Consider the following 12,567-nt stretch of genomic DNA (forward strand, 5'->3'; position numbering starts at 1 on the left):
TTCCACAAAAATAACAACAGGAAAATGTGAGTTTGCTGGCCCCAAGTTGGGCAACTCCCTGGGGGCTCCCCTGGTAGGGGAGACCCTCCTGGAGCAGCTCTGTGTCAGGAACGAGAGACACACTGGACTTTTTCCGTCTTCAACTTCTGTTTATTGTTATCTTATCAAAACTTCAGCACATTGTCTGCGCCCAGACCTTGCATGCATGAAAACAGCACAAAAATGGCTAACAGCCTCGTGCTGCAAGGTCTTTTTAAGTCTAATCAAAAACTAAACTACCCAATTAAGAAGTGACACCTAGATTATTTCCCTTTCTAACCCAATAACTGATCCCTAAAAACTCGCAATGCAGATTTTTCTACCCAATTACAAGATACCACCCAAACCCAAGAAGAAGAAAGAAGAGATAAGAAAGGAACCCGAGGCAACACCTTGTATCCTCCATCTTGAACCCATCTATAACATACTAAAAGTCCTAAAACCCAAGTTTCTCACCCATGTGACATACTATACTACTATCTACAATCTCTACAATCTATTTCACACTTTTGTGGTTTCTAGTTTACTTTGAGGCTTAGGAGGCCTTCTCCGTGAATGAGGGTCAAAGTCAGTCTTTTCCTGGGAGTCAGAGAACCCTAAGGCAGACAGGGGGATATTCCCCTTGCCCTGGGTTCCCACAGGAAAAGAACCTCCCTCATAGCCCCCGTGCTTGAGGGGTGTCCTGGCCATCTGCAGACACTGGAAAGAATGTTTTATTACCCCCTGGCCTGTAATTCAGCTTTCAGAAAAAGGTTTTGTCTTTTTCCCCTGATGCATCCGTGGCTGCTCACACATCATGGGCCAGTGACCTCTCCTCCTCCACTGGCAAACAGCACCTGAGGAGTTTGATTAACACAGTCAGGAGATAATGTTCCTGCAGTGCAGGGGCACAGGCACTTCTAGGATTTTTTTTTGTCTTCTTTCAATGGTGGGGCACGGTCTACCTCCTAAAATCATCCAGGCATTTTCTCTGGCAGACACTCAGAGCTGCAGGGCTGTGAGGCCCTTGAGAAGCCTTCAAGCTGCAGCATGCACTAAACCAGAGAAAAAAGGAATATTTATACCAAAACTTTTCAGATCCCCAACCTTCCCAACTACCTGCCAGAACCAGGAACGATTTTGTCAAACCTTAATATTTAGCTACTAAGAGAAAATTCTGCCCTTCCTTGATACAGCAAAGACTGACAAGAAGACCATGGTGCTGAGTGGGTCCTTTTGACCCTTCTGAATTTCCCTGCTTGCCAGTGCAAGAGAAAAAAAATTACAATTCTTCACCCATTCAAGGTACTAGAGGAAGTCAGAGGAGGTGGAATGGCATTGTGAGGCTGCCTTTGGGGAAGAGAGGCAAATGGAGCAGAAATGACCGCGTGTTTTCTATGTACTAACTCCAGGAGAGCTCAGCCTGGAGGAGAGAAGGCTCTGTGGAGATTTCATCTATGTGCATAAACTAATATATACCTGATAGAAAAGAGCAGAGGAGACAGAGCCGGGATCTTCCTAACAGTGCCCCGACAGAAAATTCTACTTAAATATAAAAATAAAGCCTTTTTACTGTAAGGGTAGCCAAGCACAGGAACAGGTTGCCTAGGAAAGGCATAGAGCAGACATATTCAAAACCAAGTGGGCACAGCCGTGGGAAATCTGCTCTTGTGGACCCTGCTCTGAGCAGGGGGCTGGACTAGAACATCTCCAGAGGTGCCTTCCAGCTGTGGCCATGCTTTGACTCTATAACTGTGCCAAATCCAAATCTGAGTACGCTCATCCACTGCTCAGATAGATGGTGCAGATTTTATTCATTTAGAGACCCTTAGATTCAAGTCCAAGATTGACTCAGCTTACCTGTGTGTTGTTTTTTTTTTAAATATTTGTTTTATCAAAATAAGCTAGGAGCCCCACAGTGCTTAGAGAATAAAATCAAAATAGGACAAGTGCATTCACACTACAACTCTGTCTATGTTTTGTCTCCTAGATGTGTAGCAGCCAAATGAGGATTATTTCCAAGCATTTTTGATGGCATAATAAAAAACCATGTATGGATGAAAATGGCAGCCTGGCATAAGAAAGCTCATGATTGATTCAGCTCTGCAAGAACAAAATCAAACAAATCAATATTTATTTAAAGAGCCTGAATAAGTTTCATTTTCTGTTCTACTGCTAAGAATTTTCCCCAAGTTCATATTTGACCAACTTAGCTCTGATCAAATTTAAACAGCTCCATGTGGAATGTGTATCTTGCGGTCCATTGCTATTATAACTGGAATTTTGACTACTTAATCACTGGCTTAGTCCCAGAAAACTAAAGCAAGTATAGCATTAGCCATTTCACAGATGGCAAAGAGACAACACTGAGCCTTATCTTTACATTAGCAACCAAAGTAAATCACAAGAACAGACTAAATTTAACCTCCAGACGCTTCAGATTTCACTTACTCCTTGATTTCTAATGCGGACAAAATAATTGACTTAATACAGCCCTCTCAGATAAATTGCTCCAAGTGTACTTCCACAAAAGAACTCTCAACACTTCACAGACGTCCCCTGGATATGTACTGGCACACCTCAAGTTACAACACAGAATATTCCCAGTTTTATTCAGGGAACAAAGGAAAAGAGATTCTCTAGTTGGTATTAATGACACAATGCTCCTTCAGGTGAAGAAGCTTCTCATCTTGCATATCACAGCACAGTTCAAGGATTCCCTGTCACCACATGACCCCTACCTACTTCACTTGTTCAGAGATTTTCCTAAAGAATTCCTGTCCATGAGCTGCAGCCCATTAAAAGGCTGCTGGATAATAGCAGGTCATGAGCTGGAGGTGAGTCAGTGTCAGGCTGGTGTGAGATGCAAACGCTTTACTCAGCTGTATATGGGAAAAAGACCTGGAAGAAACAGAGTTATCTCTTTGCTAAACTAGAAAGGCCTTTGCCAGAACTGTGTGTCCAACTTCTGGCCCTCTTCAGGAAAGGTTGGAAGGAGACTGGCAGAGTGCAATAGGAATGACCAGAGATGTAGGAAAACATGACACACATGGGAAGACTGGAAAGATTAGGATTGTTTAGAGAAGAAAAAAAAACAAGGGTAAAAAACTGTAACAGTCTTGAAATTATAATCTAAAGAGTTTCTGCAGAGAGGAACAAAGTTTCTTGCAATTTCTCAATAGAGAGGACAAGGAAATCAGGCTAAAATTACAGCAAGATTCAGCTTAGTCATTAGGCTGGACTTTCTAACAAAGCAGTGTATCAGACATCCAGGGCAGACTGCAGATCCCTCACCACTGACTGGGGGTATGAAGAGAAAGTCAGGGAGGGGCTGTAAGGAATGACAGGCACAGGTACACCTTCCTGTGGGCTAGATGGCAGCCTAAATTACCTCTCAAGGTCCCTGTCAGCTCTCTGATTGTAGTAGGGATATTATTTGGTTGTCAGGACTGAGACAGACTGCAGAATGCCACCAGGATGGAATAAGCAGTAATTACCATCTTCCAGTTTAGCACTGACCCACCAGCACAGAGCTGCTTTGTCCTGTGCTGCTTCTAGACCCAGGCCCACACACTTTTAAGAGTAGCCTTCATTTAAGAGCAGCTTAAATATGACCAGCATATCCCAAATTTATAACATTGTACTAATGAGGGACTAGAAGCATCCTGCAAAGAAGATTAGCCACACAAAATAACTCAATGTATTGGACAGATAGAAGGTGTATTTATCTGCCACATTCTTTTTCCTCCCAGATAATTCAATGCTATCAGACATCCCTTCCATCTCACTCATGATCCACTGTTCTTCAACAAGAGATACCAAGCCATTAAAATGAAGAATTCAGTATTGCTGAATTACTGCAAAAATAGATTTATGGTTCTTCTCTCAGACATCAAAATATACTGAGTTGAGAAACACCAAATGACTCAGCCACAGCCTGGACTGCTATTAAAATACTTTTTGATCGTGTTTGCCTAAAATGAAGCAGCTATTTTAATTATTTTGCCTTGGTACTCCAGCTCACTAACTATCAATTGAAAATAAGCCCACAACATAGATAAGAAATAACTGGTTTTGACAGGATATTGTCCCTGAACTCTGCTGTAATGGAGTGGACAGAAGGTTACACAACATCACTCGGTGCTTAATCTCATGCTTGTCAATGGTCAAAGAACTCCCTGCCATGACAGACACAAAGACATGTTTTGACAGATCATCTCATCAAAAATAGTGACCTGATTGTATATATTGAATTCAGTTTTTTTTCTTTTAAAAAAGGGGTGGAATAGAGAAGTTGGGTGACAGCAGGACCATGGGACTTGCCCATTTCAATGGATCCTCTCAACAGAGCTTTAATACTGCTCAGAGGCAAGGCTGAGAACCTATCTGCAATCTTTACACAGCCTGCCAATGGGGCTCTAGGTTGATTTTAATTAACAGAGAAAAGTAGGATCTACTGATTTAATGGAGGTGAGACAAAAGAAGAGGATCTTTTTTACATCTGCACCCTGACAGTTGTGGTGCATAGCTGTGCTACATCTTTATGTAAAAATCTAACATTCTAACAGTGTGTATTAAATGGCTACGGAGGAACTCACAGCTTACTTTTAGCCCTCCATTTCAGTGCTGTGAAGTGCTGAGAATGCTACACTTTTACAGAGTAATTGTTTGTCATCCTGGTGCTCTTTTCTTTCTCCCTGGAGCAGCTCAGTCCTTCATAGTCCTCCTTCTTTAGCCTGGTACCAAAGCAAAGTTTACTAACAGCATTACTGTTCAGCTTACACACTGATCTATAGTATTATATGCACGTAACAGGAAAATGTCAGTGTCAGAAGTACAGCAGTGTTCATGAAAAAGCCTGTATTTGCTTCCAGACATCAGCAGTTGTCTCAGTTATTCCTTAAGGAAAATATGGAATATAACACAGAAGGCTCTGATTTGCAAGCACTGAATGTGATGACAGCTATTTTTGTAAATGTAAGAGTGTATGCAAAGAGAATATGGGGACAGAATGGGCGACAAAAAACAAGCAGACAAAAAGAGTAATTTTCCTCAACAAAATGTAGCTTACTCCTCTGTCTGTCTTCTTCTCCCTGTGTTTAGTGTTCTGTTAACTTTTAACTTCTACTAAATTGAGTATATTGGCCATCAGATCTGCACCAGTCTGTCAAAGAACCTGATTTTAGTTTTAAATCTCCCCTGCTCCAGGGACTACATTATTTCTTTCCTTTTTCCCTTCATCCTTGAGTTCTGCTACCCCCTGCACCTTTCCATTTTTCTACTTTTGCCAGCAACTAATTATTTTGCTTTTTAAATAATTTTTAAATTGTCTCTCTCTCTGCCTCTCTGTTCAGCCTCTGTCAAATGTCCTTTTTCCCCATGCCTGCCAGTCTCTGCCTCCACACACTACACCACATAAGCATGTTTGATATGCACACTCTTGCTTTCTGCTGTGTCATCCAGTGCCACCTGTGAGTTAACACAGTTAACTGTGGCTTTTGGTCCTGTGTAAGAACCAGGCCAAAAAATCACGAGGGAAAAACATCAATATCAAATATTGCTACCTGTAGAAGCACAGCATGGTAATAAAGTTCTTTGGTGTACACGTAAAACACAACACACAAAAATCTGAAAACCCAGATTTAAGGATCCTGTGCCACCAAAGGGACCCCAAGTAAGTAATGCTGTGAAAAACAGCAGCTCCCAGCCCAGCCCTGCACCCTCTGCCAGAGATCCCCTGCTCCTCTGCTTCAAACACTGATGGCTCCAGATGCTCCCAGAGATGCAGTCACCAGACACGCTCCACAGGTCCAAGGAACTGCCCAGCACCTTTCCACAAGCATGTCCTCATTTCAGCTCCTGTGCTTTGTCCTGCAGCTCTCACCTTCGAGGCAGAGGCAGCCCTGCAGAGGGCAGGGACACTGCCTGGAACACCTCTGCTCCCAGGCAGCACCGACAGCCTCCAAAGGGTGACCTCAAAGCTCTCCATGGGCATAATGAGGAAGGTGATTGAACTGACAAAGTTTAAGAGTTAAATGCTGGCATATGAAATTTAAAGGAGTCAGGAGAAGGATGGAGAAGTAGAGACCCATTCTGGATACAAGAGGTGCCTCACATAAATATAGTTCCTTTTTTTTTTTTTTTTTGTTAAAATCTCTTATTATAACATCAGTATTACTTCTTGGGCTGCTTTTTCAGCAGAAAGATGCTGCTTCATAGGCAAATGTTCTTCCAACAGCACAAAGAGGCACAGAGATACAGCACTGCTTTTGTACAGAACTGTCTTTTTAATACCACACTTTAGCTATAAGTGGTTGAAATCCGTATTTCTGCAGCAGAATACAGAACTTATGTCACTAAACTTCTGTCAATCAAACCTCCAATTCCAGCAGGATCCAGTCTGTATTACAGCGCTTTTTTTGCTGGCTGGTAAACAGTGCACTTGAAATTCAACATTTTGAACCTCCAGTTTTCTACTTTGACTCTACAGCTGAATATTCAGGGTACACTGCATTGAACTGAATCCAGCCATTATCAAGATGTTCCCATCTCTCACTCTGAAGGCTGTTAAAATAAAAAGGATTTGCATTGCCTTGCTGAAGAGAAACAGGAAGATGCTGAAATGTATACCCAAATTATTTTAGATTCCTTTAAAAAAATTCAGATGCAAATAATTCCCTTTGTTTTACTGTTTACTTTAGAAAAAGCCAGTTTTCAAATCCTGGTTTAAATTCATCAATTTAAGCAAACTAATGCAAAATTTATCCCCTGTGTGTAATTTTAAAAACCACGGCTAGGAGACTGTACATTTAAAAGAGGCAGGCTAGGATGAAAAGATTTTATCTTTACTGTTAACTCATTTTAATCCTCTGGCAAAAAAAGAGATCCTGGCTATGTAGTGGCCTGTGTGAAATGAAATAATGAAATCAGCACAGTCCCAGCTAGCACTATGATATCTGACATTTAAAACACCACAGCGTTTCACATAAACTGGCAAATTCCTCCACAGAGAGAAAGGACTTTAATGGCCACAGTGGAGGAATGAAATGCTACCTCAAAGGCCAAGCCTCCCCTTTCAGGCACAGCTAAGAATTAAAGCCTGACATGGGGATTCTGCACTACAGCACTTGGAGAAGCATCAGTTTTGTGGGTATTTTGCAGATCTCCCTTCAAAGACCTTTAATTTGTATGTCTTTCAGAAACACTATGCTCAGCATTAATACACCTACATTCCAAGTTAAAGAGTTGCAAATGAACATGTTCTAGGCAGTTCTCAGGAAGATTCTTCCTCTCATACTTTCCATTTTTTTCCTAAGAGATTGAAAAAAAAGAAAAAGGTGGAGCAAAGTAGTCCACAAGAGTCTTTAAACACTCACTGACTGTCTGGAGGGGAGGCTCTAAGGAACCAATAACACCATCTAGAATTGTCTGAGAAGCTGAAAGAAAATAGTTTTCATGTATTTGTATCTTCTCTCCCAGAACATTACAAAACACACACTGGTTAGACCCGTCAGGTTCCACACACTGCACGTCCATCCATTCCACTGCCTCTTAAAATAACGCCTGACACTTGCCTTGCTCTGGCACCCAGATCCCAGACATCCCACAGCAGAGCTATTCCTGCTTTCCACATACCAGGTGACTCATTCAGCTTGATTTGCAATCTCCTGAGGTCCAGGACAAAAGAGGCTTTGGTGATAGAAGGCAGCCAGGATAAGAATGGTTTTCACCATTCACCATTTACACTCAACAAGGTTCTGCTGGAAAGACCATGGCCCTTTCTGGGCAGGCCCTGACAGAATATCAGACTTGTGCATGCTCTGACAGGATAACACCCCTGGAAATGCACACCAAGTGGTGACCTAGCACTGGCTGGAAAAAGAAATTGAGATGTCCCTCTGCCACAGAGACAGGAACCACTGTGGCACTGGAGAGCCTCAACAGGCTCTCAAGACTCCTCAGTGCCTCAGTCCCTGAGGAAACACGTTTGGCCACGTTGCTGCCACAGTGTGCTGGTTCACCTTGTCACCCCTGCAACTGCAGCAAGGGTCTCTCACAGGGTCCCCAAAGTCTTTTGAAACCAGGGTCTCCAATGAAATCACAGCCCCAGGCTGTGCCAAATGCTGCCCTGTCTCCTACAGGGCACCACTGCTGTCTGTGCTGCTGCAACCCTGAGCCAGTGGAAGTCAGTGGAGCCCATCCATAGAGTCAGTTATTAAAAGATAACCCAAGCTGTGCTAAAAGGCAGCAACATCTTTAGCAGATGGTAATACAAGGAGCCACTTGAACTTCTGTACCTTTCCCGTCATCTGACAGTTACATTGCCAGAAGGGAGTGCATCGACCCAGGCACACCATGCTCCATCAACCACGAAATGGGACAGAAGCATCATGGAGAAAAATTGAGGATAGGATAAGATATCATCCAGAGGGATGGGACCACCATTTTAATGGTGTCTTACTGCTGTTTGTTCGGGCAAACACAGAGTGAGTGAAGGTAATTAAAAGCAGGACTGACAGATTTCCCCAAGGACACAAAATGAACCAACACTACAAGCATTAGAAAAAGATGTACTTAAGAGAGAATAAAACAGTTTTTCCCCCCGAATGGTGAAAACACAGCAGTTAAGGACAGCTAAAGTACATGCACCTTATACAAATGGCACACTGTTTCTGCCAAAACAATATTTTACCTTTCTCTGTCTGGGAAGCACTGACTGCAATATAATGGAAATTAAAGAAGGGATGAAAATAAACATTTTTCCTAATGCACAGTGCATCATGAAAGTCAAATCCTGTTAAGCCTTGACTGTTCAAGTAATCCTTACTCATGCAAAAAATCCCAATCAATTAATCAGGGGAAAATGCTGTATTAGCCTAAAAATCTGAAAACCAGCTGAATGCAAATGCCTTCTTCACATGAGGTCAGCGTTATCCAACAGACTGGATCCTTCAGGACAGTCCATTAACTTCATGAAGAACATGTGGAGCTTAAAGACACCGGGACTCTTTAGCAAGAAATTGAAGTATGGGGGCACAGCAGCTGAGCTAAACACGTGTCTGCTGAAATGAAGCTGTCACCTTCCATCCCTGCTTGGATTAAACAAAAAACAAATACAAGACATAAATTATAAAATTCCCTCAAAAGGCCTTTTTCAAGGACAAGTGATTTCTCGTATGTAGGTCACTGTTTGACTCCTTCAGAGGAAAAAAACATGCGGCAGCAGTGGCTGTGTTTCAACGTAAGGAATGTATTTCACTTTGTGCTGGAAATATTTGCACAGTTTCCTCAAAAAAAAAGAAAAAAGAAAAAAAAAGAACGTGGGTAACAAGAAAACATGCTGCAATGAGCCATGTGAGGCTGTGCACAATCAAATTACAGGAGGTAGCATTTTCCAGCGGTTCGAATCACAAGATATTGCTTCTATTCTGGGATGTACCTGGCTTACAATTTGACCTTGGGTAATAAATGACATGCACTCTCTCTGGGCATCCCTTTCGTCATTTGTAAAAAGCAAGGTTTGGTCTGGCAATGTACTAATTAAAATAATTCTGTACTAGGCTTGGAATATTTATTGAACGACACAAATTTTGTTCAAACTTGAGTACATATAGACTAGAAATCATAATTCTCCTCACAAAGAAGCAAAATATTTCAGTTGCAAGTTTTTTTAATCTCTGTTAAAATTTTAAAAATTATTTTGATTTTATTAATTATTAGTGATGTGCTTTTCTTCTTGCACTATGCATTTAAAATTACAATGTATTTGACAAAAGAAATAATACTATAGAAGGACGTTCGCTCGTCAATGAGAACATCAGCAAGGGGTCACAGGATAAGTTTTATTGGCAAAATAGCAATTAACCCACCTGCTAAATAGATTCCACAGTAAGTGCACACCTGTGGGGATGGCAGCTCTTTACAGCTGCCTTTAGTACAATTTTTCACCAAGCAAGCAAATAGAGGAGAGCTCTCACGCTGCCTGTGAGAGGTGACTGCACTCACTCTCCCAACTGTTCAGCAATTGCTCTCAGGGATGTAAGGCAAATGGAAATAGCATTAAATAAAGCAGTAGACTGCAGGGTGCCACCTCCTTCTGCTGGAATGTCACAACACCATCATAAGCACTGACATGGGTGCTGGACACACTCCCCCAGTGCAAACTGAACCAACAGGGATGGCTTATTTCTCCATGAGAAACCATCCCTTCAAGGCAGGCACTGCTGCGCAATGGATTGTGACGTGTCTACAAAACTTTCCTGTCATAGGAAAGGCCATCAAATGAAAAATTTGGTTATGTTATGGTTACAAATAACATAAACATGTTTATGGCTATGATTGTCAGACAATCATGTACAAAGAAACAGCAGGCTTTGTATGCTACTTGAAATGCTTAGTGTGGTTAGGAATTCTAGTTCAAGGCAATCACAGTATTTAACATTCTTCCTGGCTTCTCTGGATACCCTGGAGCCTCCTGAGACCTCCATTAAGTGAATCTCCTCAGACTCCAACTGCAGTGACTGGTATTGGATGGGGCAGAGCCACTAGTTTTTACATCATTTATTTACTTATAAATAAATCTTGCTTCCTCTCCTGGGAGGGAAGAAAGCCAGAAGCATATGAACTTACAAATCAGTGATTAACAGAGGAAACACAGATTGGACCTGACAAGAGGACAGGGGAAAAAAATCTACCAACTGCTTGCTCAGATACCACACTGGCCACTTAGTAACAATCACCACAGCAAACACAATCAGTTGCAATAATTATTATGCCATAATCAGTGGAAGCTCTGAATTGTCAGTTGAATTGTACTGACAATGACAATATCCTGGGGTAAAGTCCCGACTACTGAAACCAATACTGTGCTGAACCATAACCACATCTCACGCTTCCAGCAAAAAATCCCTGTTTCTCATTCATGAAAAGCACCAAAATACAGGGCCAGATTTCCGAAAGTCTGTATGCTGGGGTTAGCAAGACCAAATGCCTCTGAAAATCAGGCTCCCTGCTTACAAATTACAGCGCAGCACCGCTTAGTATTACAGGGTTCCTCATTCTGTTTTACTCAAAAGTACTTCTCTCATCCACTTCATTTTACGGAAATACTCTTGAAAAGCCCGGGGTGGCTTCTGCCAACTAATTCACCACCCGGCAACCAACAGCTGATGCTCTCGGCGTGCCCCGGGATGCAGCGCTCCGCTCCACAGCCGGGACCCCATCCCGCTCCCTCTGGCCAAAGCCGCATCTTTTCACTTCGGGGAGGAGCGCTGATGAGAACGGCTACCAGGGACTCGCTCCCCGGGGGCTCTGAAGCTGGCCCCGAAAGTTCAAGCTGCAGACAGCCGCGGCACCGCCGCATCCCCCTCTAGCACCGAGGGCACCGTCCCGGCCCGGCAGCGGCGCGGAAAGCCGCCCGGGCGACCGCCCCCGGCCCGCCCTTACCTCGATGCCCAGCCGCTGCTTCAGCACCAGCGCGGCGCACAGGTACCCGGCGCGGCCCACGAACAGCTCGTCCGAGCCGCACTCGAGGAAGGAGAGCGGGGCGCAGACCTCGCTCAGCTCCCTGAACTTGCCCAGCGGCCGCGCGTAGTCGGGCAGCCCCAGGGCGCGGTAGACCAGCGCGGCCACCGCGTACACCCCGGCGCCGCCCAGCAGGAAGGCGGCGCGGGTGTCGGCGTCGGCCTCGCCGCATCCCTCCTGGTAGCGCAGGCAGGCGTCCACGACGCGGCGGGCGGCCCGCAGGTACGAGTCCCGCGACGGCGCGAACAGCGGGCACTGCGCGACGTGGTACAGCATGTAGGCCACGCCGGCCACGCCGCCGTACAGCCCGCCCGGGCAGCCGCGGGGGCCGCCCAGGGGCGGCAGCTCCCGCAGGATGCGCTCGATGGTGGCCGTCACCAGCGGCACCGCCGCCTCCCTGTCCGGCGCCGCCGCGGGGCTGCCCGGGTAGTCATCGAAGCGGTTGGCGAAGCAGCGCTGGCTCTCCATCCCCCGCCGGCGCGGCCGCTCTGCGCAGCGGGGAGCGGCGGGCGGGAGCTGCCGGCCGAGGGGGCGGAGGGAGCGCGGGGGAGGCGGGCGGGGAGGCAGCGGAGAGGCGGGCAAGGGGCGCTCCCGCCGCCCGCGGCTGCCGACGGGGCGGGCGAGGCGCTGCTGCCGAGCCGAGGGCGATGCCGGCCGGGAGCGATGGGCGATGCCAGCCCGGAGCCCTGGCGGAGCCGGTCCGGGTCCGGCATAGCGCGTTCAGCACCCGCTCAGCGCCCCTCGCCCGCCGCCGCCCGACCAGCGCTCGCCGAGCGCTTCTTGGCGGCCTCGCCCGGATCTCCGGACCGCCGGGCTGAGACACGCGAGGGACTGACTCCGTTCTGGTGTACGGCACCTCCTGCCGTGGGGCTCTTCCTTCACGCAGGGAAGCCGATGCATCACCTTTGCCCGACCCGGCTCTGCATCCCCGAGGAACAGGGGTTAATTGGTCTGCTGGAGAGATCCGGGGGCTGGAAGGGTGGCCGGAGAGCTGCTGAGTTATTCCTGGCTGTGGAACGGCCCCTC

At 45.6% G+C, this 12,567-nt stretch overlaps 1 protein-coding gene across 1 annotated transcript in view; it reads right to left on the reverse strand.

Moving 5' to 3' along the window:
- Positions 1 to 12,009, reverse strand: part of LANCL3 (LanC like family member 3) — a 37,187-nt gene extending 25,178 nt beyond the window's left edge. The window contains exon 1 of the mRNA XM_053935156.1: positions 11,464 to 12,009. Within this exon, the coding sequence (XP_053791131.1) occupies positions 11,464 to 12,009 (546 nt within the window). The remainder of the gene's footprint in view (positions 1 to 11,463) is intronic.
- Between the last annotated feature and the right edge of the window lie 558 nt (positions 12,010 to 12,567).

The sequence above is a fragment of the Vidua chalybeata genome, chromosome 2 (assembly GCF_026979565.1).
Source record: "Vidua chalybeata isolate OUT-0048 chromosome 2, bVidCha1 merged haplotype, whole genome shotgun sequence".
Classification (NCBI taxonomy): domain Eukaryota; kingdom Metazoa; phylum Chordata; class Aves; order Passeriformes; family Viduidae; genus Vidua; species Vidua chalybeata.